This window comes from Dictyostelium purpureum, assembly GCF_000190715.1.
Source record: "Dictyostelium purpureum unplaced genomic scaffold DICPUscaffold_57, whole genome shotgun sequence".
NCBI classification, from domain to species: Eukaryota; Evosea; class Eumycetozoa; order Dictyosteliales; family Dictyosteliaceae; genus Dictyostelium; species Dictyostelium purpureum.
In genome coordinates, this window is record NW_003519394.1 from 66,150 (window position 1) to 87,390 (window position 21,241).

At 27.6% G+C, this 21,241-nt stretch overlaps 8 protein-coding genes across 8 annotated transcripts; 5 read left to right on the top strand and 3 right to left on the bottom strand.

The window, feature by feature from the left end:
* On the top strand, positions 1–1,111 carry DICPUDRAFT_53921 (uncharacterized protein). Its single transcript, XM_003285873.1, has 3 exons — positions 1–593; positions 684–804; positions 877–1,111. The coding sequence occupies exons 1-3, from the start codon at positions 108–110 to the stop codon at positions 1,020–1,022; spliced, it is 753 nt and encodes a 250-aa protein (XP_003285921.1). The 5' UTR covers positions 1–107; the 3' UTR covers positions 1,023–1,111.
* A 266-nt stretch (positions 1,112–1,377) lies between these two features.
* On the bottom strand, positions 1,378–1,599 carry DICPUDRAFT_149859 (uncharacterized protein; the record flags this gene model as incomplete). The annotated part of the gene is made up of 1 exon (XM_003285895.1): positions 1,378–1,599. The coding sequence occupies one exon, from the start codon at positions 1,597–1,599 to the stop codon at positions 1,378–1,380; it is 222 nt and encodes a 73-aa protein (XP_003285943.1).
* A 184-nt stretch (positions 1,600–1,783) lies between these two features.
* On the bottom strand, positions 1,784–4,597 carry DICPUDRAFT_15317 (uncharacterized protein; the record flags this gene model as incomplete). Its single annotated transcript, XM_003285896.2, has 2 exons — positions 1,784–3,654; positions 3,709–4,597. Coding segments are annotated over 2 exons (2,760 nt in total), but the record flags the coding sequence as incomplete, so codon positions are not given.
* Positions 4,598–5,370: 773 nt separating this feature from the next.
* DICPUDRAFT_76852 (uncharacterized protein) lies at positions 5,371–8,327 on the top strand (the record flags this gene model as incomplete). Its single annotated transcript, XM_003285874.1, has 3 exons — positions 5,371–5,604; positions 5,693–5,863; positions 5,928–8,327. The coding sequence occupies 3 exons, from the start codon at positions 5,371–5,373 to the stop codon at positions 8,325–8,327; spliced, it is 2,805 nt and encodes a 934-aa protein (XP_003285922.1).
* Positions 8,328–8,675: 348 nt separating this feature from the next.
* DICPUDRAFT_76853 (uncharacterized protein) lies at positions 8,676–9,760 on the bottom strand (the record flags this gene model as incomplete). The annotated part of the gene is made up of 2 exons (XM_003285897.1): positions 8,676–9,484; positions 9,625–9,760. 2 exons carry the CDS (start codon positions 9,758–9,760, stop codon positions 8,676–8,678), a joined length of 945 nt encoding a protein of 314 aa, XP_003285945.1.
* Positions 9,761–11,059: 1,299 nt separating this feature from the next.
* DICPUDRAFT_86927 (uncharacterized protein) lies at positions 11,060–12,244 on the top strand (the record flags this gene model as incomplete). Its single annotated transcript, XM_003285875.1, has 3 exons — positions 11,060–11,344; positions 11,457–11,991; positions 12,102–12,244. 3 exons carry the CDS (start codon positions 11,060–11,062, stop codon positions 12,242–12,244), a joined length of 963 nt encoding a protein of 320 aa, XP_003285923.1.
* A 5,138-nt stretch (positions 12,245–17,382) lies between these two features.
* On the top strand, positions 17,383–18,158 carry DICPUDRAFT_9928 (uncharacterized protein; the record flags this gene model as incomplete). Its single annotated transcript, XM_003285876.1, has 2 exons — positions 17,383–17,743; positions 17,818–18,158. Coding segments are annotated over 2 exons (702 nt in total), but the record flags the coding sequence as incomplete, so codon positions are not given.
* Positions 18,159–20,233: 2,075 nt separating this feature from the next.
* DICPUDRAFT_10469 (uncharacterized protein) lies at positions 20,234–21,114 on the top strand (the record flags this gene model as incomplete). Its single annotated transcript, XM_003285877.1, has 2 exons — positions 20,234–20,422; positions 20,701–21,114. Coding segments are annotated over 2 exons (603 nt in total), but the record flags the coding sequence as incomplete, so codon positions are not given.
* Between the last annotated feature and the right edge of the window lie 127 nt (positions 21,115–21,241).

Genomic DNA, 21,241 nt, shown 5'->3' on the forward strand with positions numbered 1-21,241 from the left:
AAACGAATATTCAAGATAAAGAAACAAATAATAATAATATAACGATAATAATATAAAATTAATATTATTATATTCGTAATAGTTATAATTGTAATAAATAATATAAAATGTCAAAGGTTAATGATTTTGGATTTACAGAAGATACAGGAGAAAACCATGTAGATATATCTATATCAAGTCCATTTATTGAAACCAATATAGCAGGTGGAGGAAGCGGTAAAATAGGAAGTCCCGGTGGGAATACAAATAATAGTATAGGCAGTGGCAATAGTGGAGTATCATTAGACGACGAAAATAATTTTTTTAATAGTAATAATAACAATAACCAATCATCAATTGTGAAACTTTTCAAAGGATTATCACACCCAATAGCATCATCGGTACATGTACTCTTTAAAGTAACACCGTTAATTTTATATTTATTTTCATTTGGTAATAGTTTTATCTTAACATTTATTATATGCACATTGTTGTTAAGTTTCGATTTTTGGACTGTTAAAAATATTTCTGGTCGTTTAATGGTTGGATTAAGATGGTGGAATCAGGTTTTAGATGATGGCACAAATAAGTGGTTCTATGAAACTGCTGAAGAGGTAAGTGGTTATCATTTCTTATATTTTTTAGATTAATTAAACTAATCATTTATATTTTTATAATAATAACATAATAATTATTTTATATAGGGATATAAAGCCAACCAAATTGAATCTTATATATTTTGGTTAGGATTATATGCTACCCCTTTAGTGTGGGTCTTATTCTTTATTGTTTGTATATTTAAATTGCAATTTATTTGGATTTTAAGTATGTAATATTATTTTTATTTAATTATTTTTATATCAATAAATATTTATTAATTTATTAATATTACTTTAGTTCCAATCATTGCAATATGTTTATCTTTGGCCAATATTTATGGATTCTACAAATGTTCAAGCAACAGTGGATCAATTGTATCATCATTCGCAACAAATCTCATTGGAAAATCTATAATGTCAAAAGCTTCATCATTTATGAACTAAACAATATAAATAAATAATTATAAAATATAAAATATTTAAATAAAAAGTATATAAATTAATGTTTTAAACATTTTTTTAATATTGTGCGGAAAAAAACATTTTAGTTTTTTTTTGATCAATTTTATTTTAAAAATTAAAACAAATGAAATTAATAATGAAAATGATGAATAAATAATGCTTGAACTATTATTTACTTTATCTTGATTGTTTGGTTGTGATTGTGATTGTGGTTCAGAATGATCATATACATTTGATTGATGTTCAATTCCATTAACAATTAAATATGAGCTTTTTGGTTTGTTGATAACACATTCTAATTCATACGAGGAACAGGTTATATGAGAACCAAAACATTTCATAGATCTGATTTGGTGGTGCAATTAACTGAACCATATGGTGAATCAGTGCTGCAAGTTGAACCTTTGTCAGTTTCACAATAAGTTGCACCATTACCCAAGCACTCGATATGTACGGAACTAGTAATTTCGAAACCATTTGAAAAATATTCGCATCTTACCTTTTGAGTACTGGGTGATGGTGTCGGAGCAACTGTTGTATTTGGATAGTAATAAATCATATTATACTATGGTCGAGATATAATAATAATAAAAAAAAAAAAAATATTTAAATGGATGGTTGGTATTAAACGTTTAATAGTTAAACAGTTGAAAATATTCTTTAGGTATTGGTTAAAAAATAAAATTAAATAAAATTATAAAAAAATTATATCAAAAAAATAAAGGTTTTTTATTATATAATTTTTATTTTATATTTCTCATTTTAGCAATTAAATTACAAATATTTTTCTCGGCATTGGAAAGTTGTGAAGAGGATTGCTGTTGACTACTGTGATAAAATTTAATAAATTGTTCACGATCCATTTCTAATAATGATTTGGTTTTTAATAATAATGATTCTGGGCTAACGCCTAATGCAGATAAAACATTAAATAAATAACCAATATCGTTTGATAGTTGTTGACATGATGATTCACTAAGGGTAATGATTTCGACAATAGTTTGGAGATAAAGCTTTTCTGTAGCCTTGGCAACAATTGTAATCCATTGATGAGCGATGCCATCTTCCAATTCTTCATCAAGCAATTGTTGCTGTTGCTGCTGTTGTTTAATATCTTGCTCTTCCTCGTCAGTGTCACTATTGAAACCACTTTCCTTTAATTTTTCATTTAAGAATGATTCAGTTTCTTCTTGCTTTTCTTTTTGATATTGCTGTAATAAGTTTTGATAAAAGTCATCTTCTTTTACCGAGCTTGTTTTAATTGGGAACTGTAATGCTACTGACAATGAAAATCTCGTTAATTCTTCTTCCGAGTAAGGGTCAAGTTGTTGTGGTATAGTTAAAAGGTGATCTGTAATTTGTGTGATATAAGTTAAATTTGAATTTGCTAGTTGCTGACTATTCATTTGTTGGTTCCATTCTGTTGATACAATCTTGGGTAATTCTTTTAATTTATTTTTAATAAAATAAATCATAGTTTCATAAACAAAGTGCTGAGAGATTGATAAAACCTTATTTATTTGGTTTAATGATTCTTGTAACAGCAATTTCTTTTCAGTGGAACTGTGATTTGAATTTATTTTATTTGATGTTTGATTTATAGTTTGTAATTGCTCTAAATGTGCTATACTTTGTTGAAGTTTGTGTAATTTGCCTAAATCTTGTAACAATAGCTTTCTAATGTTTGATACTATAACATCGGAATCGTTACCAAGGTAATGTATAATGTTTAATATTAAAGTATTATCGAATTGACTAAACTTGATTAAAAGTTTGTGAATTGATTGTAATAAATTCATGGAACCTTGGAAATACTCCCAGTTTTGATTACCTGTTAAAGACCCAACACCATGAGCACCACTTCCTCCACCGCTTGATGATCTAGAATGGGTTCTTGAATGAGTTGGGGTCAATTTTTTGTCATCTAAAGTTGGTGTTGCTATTTGGTAATTTGGTATGCTGCCATTACTACCTTGAACATAAAAGCTACTTATACTTGAACTATGTTTTAACTCGTTGATAGAGTCTCTCAGAATACCAGTTAACTCGGTAAAGAATTGATTTTGAACTAAATTTACATAACTATCAATATCGGTGGTGTGGGTAAACTCGAGAAATCTCTCAATTGATTGTGTTGCCATTTGAAAGAATTTAGGTATTAACTGAGCCTCAATATTCTTGACTGTAGCTTGGAAATCACCTTTCTTTATAATTGATAGATTTGATAGATTGTACTTGAGCGATTTAATTTCATATTCTGAAAATTTATTTTGAAAATATTTATATGGTTCTATGATTATTGATAATAATTTATTGGTGATAATGTTATTGTTATTATTGTTTTTTAAATTTGGGAAAATTGATGAGATTGATTTAATAAATGAAAGAGTTGTTTTGTAAATCGATAGTAAATCTTCAACTTTAACTGGTAAACCTGCCTGTATCGTTATTGCTGAATCAACTCTACTTTGAATTGTTGGATTAATTATTGTAAAAAGATTAACTACCAAGCTTTCTAAAATTTCAATATAGTTGGTTGGAAAGAGTTGGGGTAACCATTTAAATTCATTATTTACCATCAATAAAACTTCATCATAAAATTTTGATAACCATGCTATAAAGTAATTTTCATTTGCTGTGTGTTGAAGGTAATTTGGAGATGTGGCACCGTGAAGAGATGAATTGTTGGTGGAGACATTTGAATAACTATTCCATAATATTTTTAATGGATCATTTTTAACCAAGAAATAACAATTTAAAAATTTATCTTGACGTTGAATTTTGGTAAATACTGTTAAATACTTTTTGCAAGCCTCTAGATCACGCGATATTAATGATGATTGGAGTAACGGTCTTAGCTGTGACTCTAAACGGTCTTGATATTCATTAAATTTCTTTGATTGCTCTCTAAACTCTGGTACGTCACTTAAAACAGATAAAGATTGTTTAGCCTCTTCTAATTTATTTGAAATAACCAAGAAATCATTTGTAGAGAACAACTGATCCACTTGACTCGAGAATGATAAGAGCTTTTCGGCTTCCTGTAACGAACGCATTGAGCTTTCCATCCTTGATTTAATTTGGTCATATTTCTGTATCAATGAAACCACCTGAGTTGATTGCGGTGATTGTGCATTTAATTCATCAATTTTCGATGAGATTAACTTCATTTTATTTTTAATATTTATGATTTCTTTTCTAATTCTATCAATTTCTCTAATTGCCTTTGGTACAACTAATAAAGATTCTTGAATATTATCGTCCAGTTCCATATTTAGTTCAATTTGAAATATTTGAATTTTTGATAACAAATTGGAACAAAAATTCTCTAAATCTGTATCAATTTTAATATTATTTTTATCTGTTAAAATTTCAAATACATTATTTGTTGGTGTTGAGACTGATGTTGATGGTTTTGATGATGCGTTTGCATTTGAAGCTGCTGTTGCTGATACACCAGTTTTAATATGATTATCAATAACTTGATTTAATAAACTGTTTATCCATTCTTTTGAATTAAAATCTTTATTTGAAAATATTTCTGATAAACTATTATTATTAAAACTATTACTATTTGATGTCATTATATTAACATTATATAATTTAATATAATATATCTAAAGGCAGATCATATGATATTTTTAAAAATTATAAAAAAAAAAAAATTTAAAAAAAATTGAAAAAAAAAAAAATAAAAAAAAAAATAAAATAAAATTTGGTTTAATAATTAAAAATTAATTTATTAAATTCATTGTTCAAATAATAAAAATATATAAAAGTAAATAAATATTTAAACAATTATTTTTTTTTTTATTTTTTTTTTTTTTTCAAAAATATTTTATTAATTGTAAAATTTATTAACTAAACCCTTTTTTATTTTAATCTTATATATTTTCGTTTTTATTTTAAACTTAATTAATTTTATCTCTTAAGTTATTTATTTGTATTTAAAACACAAAAAAAAATAAAAAAAAAAAAATTTTAAAAAAAAAAAAAAAAAAATTTTAAAAAAAAAAATTTTAAAATTATTAGATTTTTTTTTATTTTGTTTATTTTTTATTTTACTTTTCTTTATCTTTTTTATTAGTTTAGTTTTTTAAAATAAATAAAAAGAAAAAAATAAAAAAGTTTAATAATAACATTATATAAGAATTTTATAAAATATTATTTATTTATTTATTTATTTATTTATTTATTTATTTATTTTGATTTCATTCATTTTAAAAATAACACACATACAATAATAATACATAAATAATAACTAATAGAAACAACATAAATTAAAAAACATATATATATTGTTTATTTATTATTTATTATTTATGTTATAATGTCAGTTGAAATTGTACCGTTACCATTAAGAATAAAAGAAGACGAAATTTTTTTATCATATGACGATAGATTAAATAGAGTAGTTTTAAAGTCACACACAGGATTTGGATATGTTCAGTTGGATGATCCAGAAGCAACTAGAAAGTACTACCCTTCTGACAAATTTATTAAAGATGCAAAGTTTTCACCAAATTTAAAGTATTCTGCAACTTTATATAGTGATTGTGATATAGTAGGTATTCTTATAAAAAAACTGGGGAAATAATGTAATTAATTTAATATAAACCAATTATTAATCACCAATTATAATTCTTAATTAGGAAATACTACATTTAGAGAATGGAACTAGATATACACAATCATGTAAATATAAATCTACCAAAGGTACAACTATAATAGGTTTTTATTGGACTCAAAATGATAATATTTTATTGGTAACAAATATTTCACTAGAATTATACGCAATGTCAGTCGATGGCTCATGTAAATTGGTTAAAGAGAATAAAATGAAAATTACAAATTGCCTTTATTCAGTAAGTAAACTATAATATATAGCTATGGTTATTATTAAATGAAAAATCAGTACTAATGTTTCAAATAAAGTTTAATTGTAATTTTGGTGTATTATTTCTACATTCAGGTGGTACATCGATTCAACCATATTTTTTTAGATCAAATTCATTCGATAAATTACCAAAATTCAATATAGAAGGAAACCTCACTTTTAATATCAACAATTTATATGTCACCAAATTACATGAAAAGTTTTTTTGTGTTTATGGCGATACCGAATATATCTATCTTTATGAAATGACATTGGAAACCATCTATAAGATCAAACCTATTAAAATTGTATTACCCGGTCCAAACACCATACATTTCGTAGATAATTTAATTATTGTACATAGCGAATTAAAAATTAGTGTTGTCTATGACCTCAAGATGATTCAACGTGATCGTGACCGTGAACGTGATAGAGCCAACAATAAGAAGGGTCAAGAATTCCCAATCTCAGCAATACCTCTAACTGTATCGTTACAAAATAGTAATAATATTAATCATCTAATTGCAATGGCAACTCAATCACCACACACATCACTTAAATATAATAAAAATAATAATTTAAACAATAATAACTTTGATCAACAACAACAATTCTACCAACAACAATCATTGCAACAACAGCAACAGCAACAATCATTACAAAATAGTTTTGAAAACCAACACCAATTAGAGTTTCAACTTCAACAACAGCAACTCCTTTCAAGAATGAACAGTAACCTTTATTCAAAGAGTTGGAAATATATTTGTCCCCACTATATCTATGATTCAGATACAGGTATTTGGTTTGAAGTCACTTTAAATTTCGAAAAAATCTCAAATTTCCTTCAATTTGATCCACAAAAAACCATTCCTTTCCTTCAAGAACGTACTCTACCTAGCGCAAAATTCGCTCTTTTAGCTCTTATTAAAACGATTATTGAATTTAAAACAGATAATTTAGATGGTATTGGAAAAATCTATGACGATTTAAATAAAGTTTTATTTAAAGCAACAAATAGACAATTAACTGAAAGCTTACACAAATTACAACACAGCAATAGTATAAATAACAATCAATCACCAAACAATAACAACAATAATAATAGTGGTGGCAGTAGCCTATCAAATAGTGGTAGTGGCATAAATATTACAGGTAACAGTAGCTTAAACTCCTCAAACGAAAATACTCCAACTGCATCACCATCAAATTCATTTATTGGTAATTCAAGATTATTAAATGGCAATAACTCTGCTACAGGCAATACATCATCACCATCATCAAATCAAAATAACTTATCATACCTAAGACATAAGCAACTACAGCAACAGCAACAACAACAACAACAGCAACAAAAGAATACTGATACCCAAAACAACAACAATGATGAAGAAGATCCATTCGATTTAATAGGGGATGCAGGTCCATATCATTCACCAAAAATATATAAATCTAATTCACTCTCTGCCTCATCACCATCATCTCCAAATTCTACAATTTCAAAATCGACACTTTCATCATCAAGCTCATCTGTCTTAACATCAAACAACAACAGCAACACACCAATTCATGTAGTTCCAAGTAGACAATCAAGATCAAGTCAATATATTTTAATTAATAGTCATGATATGTATGATTTTGTATTTAATCCAATTTATGAAAAACTACTAGCCGAATCTCAATTACAACAACATAACCAACAAGAAAACTGTCCAAATTTAGATGAAACACAAAAACTAACTTTAGATTCAAAATATCTTATTGCCATTGTAATTCAATATATTAAATCATTAAGTTTTAACCAATGTACAGGTATTTCAGATAAACTGTATAATCTTTTAATTAGTTTATTAATCGATAATAATATGTTTTCAAAATTACACCAATTCCTTCAATACTACGTAATAACCGACTCATTGCCAATAGCCTACAAACTTTTATCAATCGGTGAACAATATCCTCCAGTTTTACAATTATCATTGGATATGTTTAAAAGACTCAGTATGCCAAATATCATTATCGAAACTCTATTAGAAAGAAATCAAGTAGTTCAAGCCATTCATTTATTAAGATCAACCAAAGACTCAAACCAACAACTTTATCAAGATCTTTTAAATCCAAATTATCCAATACCCTTCCTTCAAGTATCATCAAATCAAAATAATGATACTCTTTTCTTTTCAGTATTCAAATTCTTTGAAACTAATGGTTTAATTCTTCCCCATCTACCATCCTTTGATAGATATATTAAGCTTTTTGTCGAAAAGTTTACCGAAAAAAGCTTATCCCCACAACTATTAGACTCAATTAATAATTTAACCAAAAACTCAACACCAAAAAAAACTTCCCCAGCTTTAAGATCAAGTAATTACTCTTTAAATAATTCACCAAAACTTCAATCCTCAAATATTTAAATATTTAAAAATCTATAAAAAAAAAAATTCTATATTATATTTATATAATTATATTAATTAATAAAAAATTATAAACTATAAATTATATATATAATTTTTATATATATATAAAATAAAAATAAAAAGATTATATTTATTTTATATTTTTAATATTTAAAAAAAAAACAATAAATCATAAAACCAAATTATTTATAAATTACCTAAAAATAAAAAAAAATAAAAAAAAAAAATTTTTGGGCAAATTTTGTATTAATATTATCGGATTTTTTTAGTTTTTATTTACAAATTAGTTTATATTAAATATGTGATGTTTTTTTATTTTTCAGGATTAATGAGCTATCAAAAAATTTAATCTTGGTAGTTGGTGCAAATGTTTGATGGGAGAGCAGCAGCACAGGTGTTGTTTGATGATGAAACATCGCCACAGGAAGTTGGACAGAGTGATGGACATGGGAGAACTGGGACAATTGAACCAGTGCAGAGTGGGAATAAAGTGGCACAGATGAAAGCTTTAGTTTGAGCAACACATTGTTGAGTTGGACCTGGTTGTAAAGCACTGAAACTATTGATCATTGAAGCAGCCATTGTATCAACATCATCAGCACCGAAAGTGGAAGTAACTGGGTAGTTAACACCTGAGCAGAATGATAACATACTTGGACATTCACAACCTTGTGGTGGGTTACCTGGACAGGCATTTGGAGCTGGGGTAGCTGGTGGAGCTGGAGTTGGGCATGCACCTGAGCAGAATGATGGGACGGCAAAGGTTGATGATGGGATTGGACCTGGAGTGAAAGTGTTGAAGTCCATGGTGGTGATCATTTCCATACCCATGTTATTAACGGTCATTTGTGATTCAACTAAATTATTACCGCTGGTGTAAACAGTGATGTTAGCACCTGGGATTAAACCATATTCCCAAGTATCGGCATTAACACCGTTAACAGTTTGTTGTCCTTTGTAGGCAGCACCTGGAAGAATTTGGTAATTTGGCATTTTACCTTGGACTGGTTGGCAATCACATTGTGATTGACCTTGAACAAAGGTGTATGAGTTACCTAAATCATAACGATCTAAAGTGGTGGTGATTGAACCGAAATTTGGGTCTTTTGAGTCAATTCTTTGTGTTTGGGCAGCATAATCATATGACATAAAACCTATTTGTTAAATATAAATAAATAAAAAATTAATTTGTGAATTCATTTTTTAAATTTTTAGATTTATATTTTATTTTTATAGTTATTTATTTATTTTGTAAATTTATTTGTTAATTAAAATATTATATTAATTAACTTACCAGAAACTTCTGGCATTGGGAAGAGTGATTGGACATTGATGGTGACTTGTGAAGTGAATTGGAGTGGAATTGATGGGTATTGAGCGCTGACTAAAGCGACAACTGATGAAAGGAATAAAGCGGTGAATTTTTTCATTTTATATATTTGATTAATTTGATAAACAAACAAGCTAAATAAAAAAAAAATTTTATTTATTTATAATAAAAAAAATAAACGTAAAATTAAAAAAAATATATTTAAAAAAAATTTTTAGGATATTTTTTTTCGACCTATGTTCCTAAGAAAAACAAAAAAAAAAACAAAAATTTTGGCGACTTTTAATAATAAAAAAAAAACATGACAGCACAAAAAATAAAAAATATCATAAAAAATCAAATAAAATTTATAAAAAAACCCAAAAAACAATAAAAATCCTTTTCCTGGATATTTAGAAGATAATTTTTTGTTCTTTTATTTTTCTTTTTCTTTTTCTTTTTCTTTTATTTTTTTTTATTATCTCATTTTGTTATTCTATTTTATTTGTTTATTTTATAAGTATAAAATTATATGTAGTTAGGTTTTTGATAAAAGTTTACTTAAAATTTTGACCCAGCACCCAAATAAATAAGTTGGTGAAAACCAAAAATTTTTTTTTTTTTTTTTTGGTTGACCTCGTAATTTTTTTTATTTTTTTTTATTTTAAATTTTCCACGTCATTTTTTAAAACCCAAATACATAAATAAATATCACCAAAACCATTTTTATTTTTTTTTAAAAAAAAACTCATTCAATTCACTTAAATTAATCAAAAATTTAAAAAAAATAGACAATGATTTTCGTATTATTTGGTGTAACCTCAAAGTCTTTATTTAACTTCTCTGGGGTGAAAATAAAATCCCATCATATTAAAAAAACCCTCAGTTTATAAGACTAAAAAATTTATGGTGTTTTTCAAAATTTAAAAAGACAAAAATAGAAAAAAAAATGGTTTTTGTTGTGGGAGTTATTTTTTTGATCTAAGGTTGATATTTTTAATCACTTTAATTGCCTTTTTTCCAACGATAATTAAAAAATATTCTCTGTTTACAATATACTTTTTTTTTTCTTTTTATATCTTTTATTTATTTATTTGTTTTTTTTTTTGTTTCAAACAATTTATATGAGTGGCCACTTTTATTTCAACCTATTTACACTTATTTATTTGGGGTGGCCCAAAATTTTAAGTAAACATTTTTTTTTTAAAACAAAGCGGCCGGGAAAAGATATTTTTATCATGGTTTTTAAAATTTTTTTTTTACGTCATTCAAGAAAAATATTCACTATATTTTTTAAATTTTTTTAGGTTTTTGAAAATATTTTTTTTTTGAACACAATAAATAAAATTTTTTTTTTTTTTTTTTTTTAAATTTTGTTTTTTGTTATAGTAATAAAATAAATAACAATTAAAATATAAAAATGAAAGTTATTTTTGCATTAGTTTTATTATTTATTGCATTTGTTAATGCCCAAAGATCATATCCAGCATTACCATTAGTTTTCACTTCCGATGTCAAAATCACCACCGAAAACTCTCAAATGCCATTTCCACAAACAGTAGAAGGCCGTTTATACTACGATTACAATGCTCAAACACAAAGACAAGATGCCGTCGTCCCATGGCAAGGTATTACCGCCTCAAAACTCGATAGATTCGATCAAATGAATACTTACAGTTATGTTCAAGGCCAATCCCAATGCGAGGTAGGTGTTTTCGATTAATTTATATTCGATACCGCTAAAATTAAATTTTTTATTTACCACTTTTTTTTTTTTATATAAATTTGTTTTTATAATTTATTTATTTTATTTTTAGTGTGATGTTTTAACTGGTACTTTACCATTATATTCAGTTTTACCAGGCAGTACCTACAGTGGTCAACAAAATATTGACGGTATTGACTGTGAAGTTTGGAGTTTCCTTTTAATGCAAGGTGTTAACATCTCTCTTTACGTCGATCCATCACGTGAAGTTTTAGTCCAAAGTACTATGATCACCAACCAAAATGGTATGCAATTCACCACCACTATGTCTTTCTCAAATCTTGATACCAGTGCTATTGATTCATCAATTTTTGAACCACCACAATTCTGTAACTGTCCAACCCCAGCCCCACCAGTTACCCCAGCTCCAAACGCTTGCCCAAGCAATCCACCACAAGGTTGTGAATGTCTTTCATCACCATTAAACTTCTGCTCAGGTGTCAACTACCCAATTACCTCAAACTTAGGTATCCAAGATACTGACTCAATGATCCAAGGTATGTTCAACAACTTTGTTCAATTATCACAACCATCTGCTGATTGTCAAAACAACATGAAAGCTTTCCTCTGTGCCACCCTTATTCCATGTATGTACTTCAAAATTTTACTTATACTACAATAGAAATTATTGTAATATTACAATATCAACAACAATCTCTAATACTAACATTATAACCATCTACTTTAAATATTATAGTATGTATCTCTGAACCAATCCCAGTTCTTCCATGTGCCTCCCTCTGCCCAAGTTGCTCATGTGGTGGTTCAGGTAACAACACTTGTGCTGCTGCTTTACCATCATCAAATGTTTGCACCCAATATGGTCAAGGTTTCTGTTAAACTATTTAAATAATAAACAATAATATCGACGTTTAGCATTTATAAAAATTGTAAATAAAGTTATTTTTAAAAAACTAAATTTTTTTTTGATGATTTAAAAAAATGAACTTTTTTAATTTGGGTGATACAACAATTTTGAAATGACACTTTTTTAATCTTTTTGGTGAACAGTAAACCAACTACGCATTAATTTATTTACTAGAAAACTAATCGAGAATAATCGAACACCATAGAGTTTTTAATGAATCGGAGTGTTGATATTTTGATAAAAATGGTTTCTAACTTTTTTCTGAATATCATTGAATTCTTAGGTTTTTTTTGTTATAATGAATTCATTTTTTGATAATATTATTTTTCTCTTTGAATATTGATATGTAATTTATCACTATTTTATTGGCATTGCGCATTATAATTTAAATTAAATGATTTAAAAATTTAAAAAATTTCCCAAAAAAAAAAAATTGAAAAATTATTTCGGGTGGTAAATATTTTTTTATTTTATGAAATTATCGTTTTTTACTATTTATTTATTATAATTATTTTTTATTTATTATTATTAATTATTTATAAATATTACAACTATTTTTATTATATTTATTAATAATACGAAATAATTTTTAATATTTAGTTTATAAATAATAAATAATAATAAAAAAGATAAAATTTAAAGCTTCAGAAATATTTCAAAGAAATGTGTGGGGTGTGGTAAGAAAATAATAATAATTTTATTTTTTTATTAAAGTTTTTATTTTTATTTTTTTTTTTTATATTTGTTTATATATATATTATTTCCATAAAAATTTTCAAATCAAATAATATTTGAAAAAAAAATACGAAAATAACGCTGTTGTCTCTTTTTCTAAAAACACGATTTTCCTCGTTCGCTCATTAGAAAAAAAAAAAAAAAACAAAAATAATTATAATAGTTTTTTTTTTTATAATTTTTTTTAATTTTTTTATAATTTTTTTTTTTTATAATTTTTTTTATTATTTTTTTTCAAAATTTTTTTTTAAATTTTTTATCAATAAAAAAAAAAAACGAAAGTAGACCAAATCATTCTACTTACTAGAACCTACCTACTTTCATATTTATATATATAAATATATATATATATCTTTTTTTTTTTTTTTTATATATATCTTTTTTTTAAAAATTCTATTTTTGTAAAAGTAGAATTATAGTATTTTTATTTCTTTTTTATTTTTGTTATAATAATAATAAATAAACATATTTTATATATATATAAATTATATATATTTTTATAAATAAAATTTTTAAAAAACACCCCAATTTTCAAACTATATATTAATATTTTTTGTTCAAATATATAGTATATTATTTTTTTAGTATATATTCAGTATATATATTTAGTTATTTATTATTTTAAAATAATTTCATATAAATTTTTTTAAAATTTTATTTTCAATTTTTTTTTTTATTTAATAATAATAATAATAGTATTGTTTTTGTTTTATAATAAATATTATAATCATACTTAAATAAAGCGATGTATTCAGGATTATGGACTAAAAATGGTGAGCAAATTCTTCCATCATTTATATCTATCAATGCTAAGGTAGTAGATTTAGCAGCACAAATTCAATTCACCAAGACCTACAGTGACATTAACAAGTATTTCGATACATTAAATAAACTCAATAACAGTAAAGAGGAAGATGCTACTTTCAAAGCATTCCTCAATACTACAATGGGTGTTTTATGTGGTTTCGAAATTAATCTCGATGGCAAAAAGATTACTTCTCAAGTTGTCAGTCAACAAGATGCTATGAGACTTTTCGAAAAGAACCAAGGTGATACCGACGTTGTCAAAGAAGCCGAGTTTACCAATACCGACCCACACATCGAAGAAGATTTCTTTTTATGTAAAGTTAACAATTTATCACAATATAAAGAATTAGAAATCATCATTACCTATTCAACCGAAATGTCAACTCAAGGTGACTATCTCTTAATGGAGTTCCCAACTTCATTAACCACCATTAGATCTTCACAATTTTTTGAAATTGATAATAATAATACAAATATAAATAATATAAATACAAATACCAATAATAATATAACGCCAAATGTAAATAGTTCAACCACAACCACTACACCATCAACTACTACTACTACCACCTCCACCACTACTACTACATCAAATAAATCATCATTATCATTATCATCATCTGGTATTCAAATTAATCAAAAACAAGGTCTTTTAATTGAAATGAATTTAGAAATGCCATCAACTATTTCCGAAATTATTTCACCATCACATCCAAAGGGTATCGATGTCGAATATAAGGGGTTAACTGGTAAAGTTACCTACAAGGATTCACGTTCTATCGATGTTGTAAACCAATCCGATTTAGTTGTCCTCATCAAGTTAGATAATCCACACGAACCATATGGTTTCATTGAAGAAAATGAAAAAGGTAGCCGTGCTCTTATGATTGCTTTCTATCCAGAACTCTCATCTAATCAAACTATTGCCACCAACGATAACAGTGAACTTATATTTTTAGTCGATGTCTCTGAATCCATGGAAGGTTACAATATTAAACATGCCAAAAAAGCTCTCCATCGTTTCCTTCATTCACTTCAAAAGGATACTTATTTCAATATCATTGATTTTGCTTCAACTCATCGTAAGCTTTTCCCACAATCAGTTAAATACGACGATGAACGTCTTAAGGCCGCCACTCAATACGTTGAATCTCTTAAAGCTGTTAAACAAGGTGAAACTAATCTTTTAGAACCACTCAAAGATATTTACTCAGTTGCCCCAGTTCGTCCAAGAAAAATTTTCCTCTTAACTGATGGTCGTGTTAATAATATTGGTCCAATTGTTGATATTGTTCGTCAAAATGTTGATAATACTTCAGTTTTCCCAATTGGTATGGAATTAGGATCTCGTCAATTAGTATGTATTAATAATTAAAACTATATATTTTAATATAGATTGTTTACTAATAATAATTATAATTTATTTTAGATTGAATATATTGCTAATGCTGGTTCAGGTGTTGCTGAATTAGTTATGGAAAATGAAACAATTGAAAATAAAGTTATGCGTCAATTAAAGAGAGCTTTACAACCAGCTATGTCAAATATTAAAATTGATTGGGGAAGTTTAAATAAAAAAAATCAAGCTCCAAGAGATTTACGTACTCTTTTCTTTGGTGATCGTTTAGTTGTTTATAATATTTTAGCAGCTGATGAAAGAATCGATGGTTCCACCATTAAATTAATTGCCAACAGTCCAAGTGGTCAAGTTGTTTTCCCAGTTACAATTAAAAGTGAAGAAATTAAAAAAGGTAATCTCGTTCACAGTTTAGCTGCCTATACTTTAATTCAAGATCTTCAAGATCAAATTTACGAAAATCCAGAACAAGACTTAGAACCAATTCGTCAAAAGATTATCGATTTAGGTATCAAATATGGTTTAGCTTCAAATTACACTTCATTCTGTTCAGTTGAAGAACCAGAACAATTTAATGAACAATTAAAGAAACAAAAGGAACAAGAAGAGCAAGAAAAGCAAAAACAAAGAGAAGCTGAACTTAAAATTCAAGAAACTATCAATAGTGCTATTTTAGGTAACTTAACTTTATCCGACAAACCAAATGATAATGGTCTCTTTAAATCAAATGATAGATTAAAACATCATGAAAGTGCTATGATTTCTCTTAGAAGCTCTGCCAGTGGTATTCCAACTACTGCTAGTGGTAATACTATTCCATTCTATAATGCCAATACTTCACCAAGTCACTCCAATATTTTGAATAGCAGCGGTACCAACCCATTAAAAACTCCACTTACTCCTCTTTCAAAATCAACTCTTAAAGTTAGTTCACCAGAATTTGTTCCAAAAGTTTCATTGAACGCAAATTCAACTCCATTTTACCCATCACCAATGAAACCAGCTACACCAAATGCTCCAGCTACCACCGCTGCTCCAGCCAAACCAGTAGAACAAGTTGCTCCAGCCAAACCATCACCAGTTTCAAATACTAAACCAACTGCTGCTGCCCTTATTGCCGCTGCTCAAGAGCAAGCTAAACAAACTACTGCTCCAGTTGCCACCAAACCAGCTGTTGAACAACCAACTGCCAAACCAGTAGAACAACCAGCTGCCACCAAACCAGCTGTTGTCGAATCTGTTAAACCAGTTGCTGCCGTTGAACCAGTTGTTGTTGCTCCAGTTGTTACTGCTGTCGAAACCAAACCAGTTGTTGCTGAAACCAAACCAGCCATTACTGCTGTCGAAACCAAACCAGTTGTTACTGAAACCAAACCAGTTGTTGAAGAGGTTAAACCAGCTCCAGCTCCAGCTCCAGCTACTACTGTAACTGCACCAGCCAAACCAGCCGAACAACCAACTGCCAAATTATCAGCTGCTGCACTTATTGCTGCTGCTCAAGAACAAGCTAAACAACAAGCTGCCATTTTAGCTCAACAACAAAAAGAACAACAAATTAGAGATCAACAACTTAAAGAACAACAACTTAAAGAACAACAACAACAAAGAGAGCAAAGACAAAAAGAAAAACAAGATAAAGCTGCATTAAATAAAAAAACATCAAAACCATCAGGCAAACAACAACCACAACAACAAGCCGAAAAATCATCATCAACTGCTACAGCTGCTGAACCAATTAAAGCTGAAAATGCTAAGCCAACTGAATCATCAACTGGTAAATCACAATCTGTAAATTCTATTACCTCAACTCTTCAAAACTTTGGTTTCCAAACTAATGATTCAACACCAGCCGCTAAAGCCCAACCATCAGTTTCAAATACAACCCCATCTACAGCCACAGCCAATGCTCCATCATCAAACCCAACTTTACCAAAACCAGCTGTTACCAATATATTACCAACCCCAATTTCAACCACTCGTCGTGTATATAACAATGATTTCCTTTTATCATTCAGAGAATCCAATACTAAAGCCCCAGACTCATTAAAAACTACCCCAATCTTTTCAAATGGTCCACAAGGTCTCAGCCCAGCCAATAATAACAAACCATTCGGTAAAAAGAGAGGTGGTGACCGTTTCCGTAATGATGCCCATCCAGCTCAACCAATTGTTGTAAAGAAAATTTTCTCTCAAGATGTTCAAGGTACTCATCAAGAACTTTTAAAGAAATTCAAATTCAATCTCAACAGAATTACTATGGATACCTACAGTTCATTAATTAAAAATATCGAAGAACTCAAAGTCCCAGACGAAGAAGCCCTCAAATCAATCTCCAAGATTCTCTTTGAAAAAGCTATTGTCGATCAAAAATATAGTGCTGTTTATGCTATTCTCTCAGGTCATTTAGATAATTCATACCCTAAATTTGGTGAAATTTCATTAAAACGTGCTATTCTCGAAAATTGTCAAAATGAATTCGATTCTGCCGCTTTTGATAAATCTAAATTCGAAGGTTTATCCAAAGAAGATTTAGAAGAACAAGAGTTTTTATTCAAGAGAAGAGTATTAGGTAGTAAGTATCATTTATAAATTATATTTGAATTTTTTTAAAAAAAGATATTAATCATTTCAATTTTTTATTTATAGATATTAAATTCATTGGTGAATTATATAAACACAATGTTTTAGGATTAAAAATCACACTTAAAATTACAGAACAATTAGTTAATAAATGTGAAGAAAGATTAGATGAAGAATCAATTGAACCATTAGTTAAATTATTAACTACAATTGGCAAGAGATTAGATGAAGTAGATAAAGCCAATGCCGATTTATACTTTGGCAAAATACAAGCAGTTTCAGAAAGTGATAAAGTTACAAGTAGAGGTCGTTTCATTTTATTAGATTTATTAGATTTAAGAGCTAGCAAATGGCAACCAAAGAATATTAACCAAACTAAATCAAAGAAAGAAGAAACTGAAAAAGAAGAACGTTTCATTGCCAAACATGGTGGTAGCAGAAGAGACGACCGTGATGATCGTAGAGGTGGTCGTGGTGATCGTGATCGTGGTGATCGTGAAGACCGTGATGACCGTAGAGGTGGTCGTGGTGGCCGTGGTGATCGTGATCGTGGTGACCGTAAAGATCGTGAAGAACGTGGTGACCGTGATCGTAAAGGTAAAGGTGCTTTCGGTAAAAGTGGTGGCAAAGATGGTTGGGAAACTGTCGGAAGTAAAGGTGGTCGTGGTGGTAGCGGTAAAGATAAAACTCCAAAGAAATCTGAATCAGGTAGTGCATTTGGTTCATCATTATTTGGTGGTAAATCATCATCATCAGCACCAAGTGGTTCACCATATCGTCCAGGTCAAGGTTTAGCTAAAAAAGATACCAATGAATCACCAGCTAGATCAAATCTATTTAGCGCTTTAGACTCCGATGATGATACTCCATCATCATCATCACCACCACAACAACAACAACCATCATATTTCGGTGGTAAAGGTAACAAAGGTAATGCTTTTGGTGGTAAACAACAATTACCACTTAAACAAGAAAGACTCCAAGAAAGCAGACCAGCCCCAAGACATCAAGATAGACAACAAGAAAAACCAGCCCCAGTCGAACCACCAAAACCAGTTGAACCAAAAGTTAATATGGAAAAGATTGAAGATTCAATGTCTATGACAATCGAAGAATATGTTGAAACTTTAGATATCGATGAAGCTATTGAATGTATTAAAGAAATTAACGAACCAACTGTTTTAGGTAAACAATTCAATATTTTTGTTATGAAATCACTCGAAAGAAGAGAAAATGAAAAAGACTCCATCCTTGAACTCTTTAGTGGTATCCTCACTGCTCAACTCTTTAACGCTGAACAAATTAAAGAAGGTTTACAAGAATGCATTGACAACATTGAAGATATCGAAGTCGATTTACCATTCTCTGCTCAATTTGTTTCTAAAATTATTGCAATTTGCATCGAAAATGAAATCTTTTCACTCAACTATTTAGAAGAAGCCTTATCTCATATTGTTGATAGTGGTAAAGCTGAAGAAATGATTGTAGCCATTTTCAATTACATTGTTAAAATCTCAAACAAAGATCGTCTCGTTGAAATCTATGAAAACACCGAAGGTCTCGACATTTTAAAACTTTTCATATTGAAAAACAGAAAGGTCAGCTATCTCGAAGAATTTTATCAAACTCATTTCCCATATTTATCACACGAAAAAGCCGTCGAAGGTAACGAAAATGTTGATGAACAACCAGAAATCGTCGAACATCTTTTATTATCTCAAACTGCTGATGGTAACTGGCAATTAAATAAAAAACTTGCTGGTATTTTAGGTGTATCTCTTAGTGCCATCACCGAATCAGATTCCTCAGATTCAGTTATTCTCACACATCCAGATGTTTGGGCCACTTGTTTAGTTATTTCATATCTCAAACTCGAATCAATTCCACAAGAAGACGAAGATGATTTAGAATTAGTTTTCGATAAATCCCACCAATGGTTATCAGCTCAATACGATTCTCCAAAACCACCAAAAGAATCAAAAGATGAAGTTTTATTAAAAGCTAAAAGATTATTAAGTGAACTTTTGTAAAAAAAAAAAACCCAATTATTTATATATTTATATATTTTTAAAAATTTTAATAAATAAAACCAAATCAAATCAAAATCAAAATCACAACCACACACCACAATTTAATAGTTATAACACTAAAATATTATAAAATATCATCGTTAAATTATATATATATTTATTTATATATATAAAAAATTATAAATAAAATAAAATAAAAATATTATAAAAAAAAAAAAAAATGGTTCCTTTTGTTGTGTATTAATAATTTAAATTAAATTTTATTTTTTTTAATTTTTTAATTTTTTTTTAATTTAACACCCTTTTTTTTTAAAATTTTTTTTTTTTTATTATCATTTATACATAATAATTAATCCACTATTTATTTGTAATATTATTTTTTATCTAAAATGCCGGAAATTGAAAAAAAAGCAGATGAATTACATAGCAAGTGTCACCATCAACAAATTATAGATTATTTAGAAGAGGAATTAAAAAAAGATGAAAACAATTGTGAAATCATTTGGAGATTAGCAAGAGGTTATTTTAATCAAGCAGATTGTGAAAATGAAAGGGATATTAAAGTTCAATATATTAACAAGTCATTAGAATTAGTTAATAAAGGTTTAGAAATAGATCCAAATAATGCAGATTTATTAAAGGTATAAAATATTACAAATAAAAATATAAATTAATAAATAAAATAATAAAGTAAATAAACAAATAAATAAATAAACAAGCAAACAAATAATAAACAAACAAATAATAAACAAACAAATAAAAAAACAAGCAAACAAACAACAACAAGCAACAAATTAAATAAATAAATAAATAAATAAATAAATAAATAAATAAATAAATAAATAAATAAATAAAAAATTAAATTAAATAAAAAAATAGATAAACAAAAAAAATATTAATTACTTTTTTTTTTAAATAGTGGTGGGCTGTTACAACAGCTGGGTTGGGAGATTATATTACAGCTAAAGAAAAAGTTGCAAATGCCCCTAAAATTAAAGAATATGCATTAAAGTCATTATCTATAAAACCAAATGATACTGTTGCATTGTTTGTATTGGGTAAATGGGCATTCTCTGTTGCATCGATTTCATGGATCGAGCGTACTTTAGCTAATACTTTGTTTGGTGCTGTCCCCAATGCTACTTTTGAAGAGGCTCTTCAATATTTTTTAGACGTATACAAGTATGACCCAACATTTATTCGTAATATTGTTTCTATAGGAGATACTTATTTAAAACTATCAAATATCGAAAAAGCTAAAGAATACTTTTTAATTGCCGCTTCAATGACCCCCAAATCTCAATTTGAAGAGAAATTCGTTCAAGAAGCAAAATCTAAATGTTAGTTTATCAACATTAATAAATAATAAACAATAAACACAAACACAATATAAACAATTGTTATAATATAAATTCAATAAATTTTTTTTTATTTTTATTGTTTTTTCTTTATTCTATCTT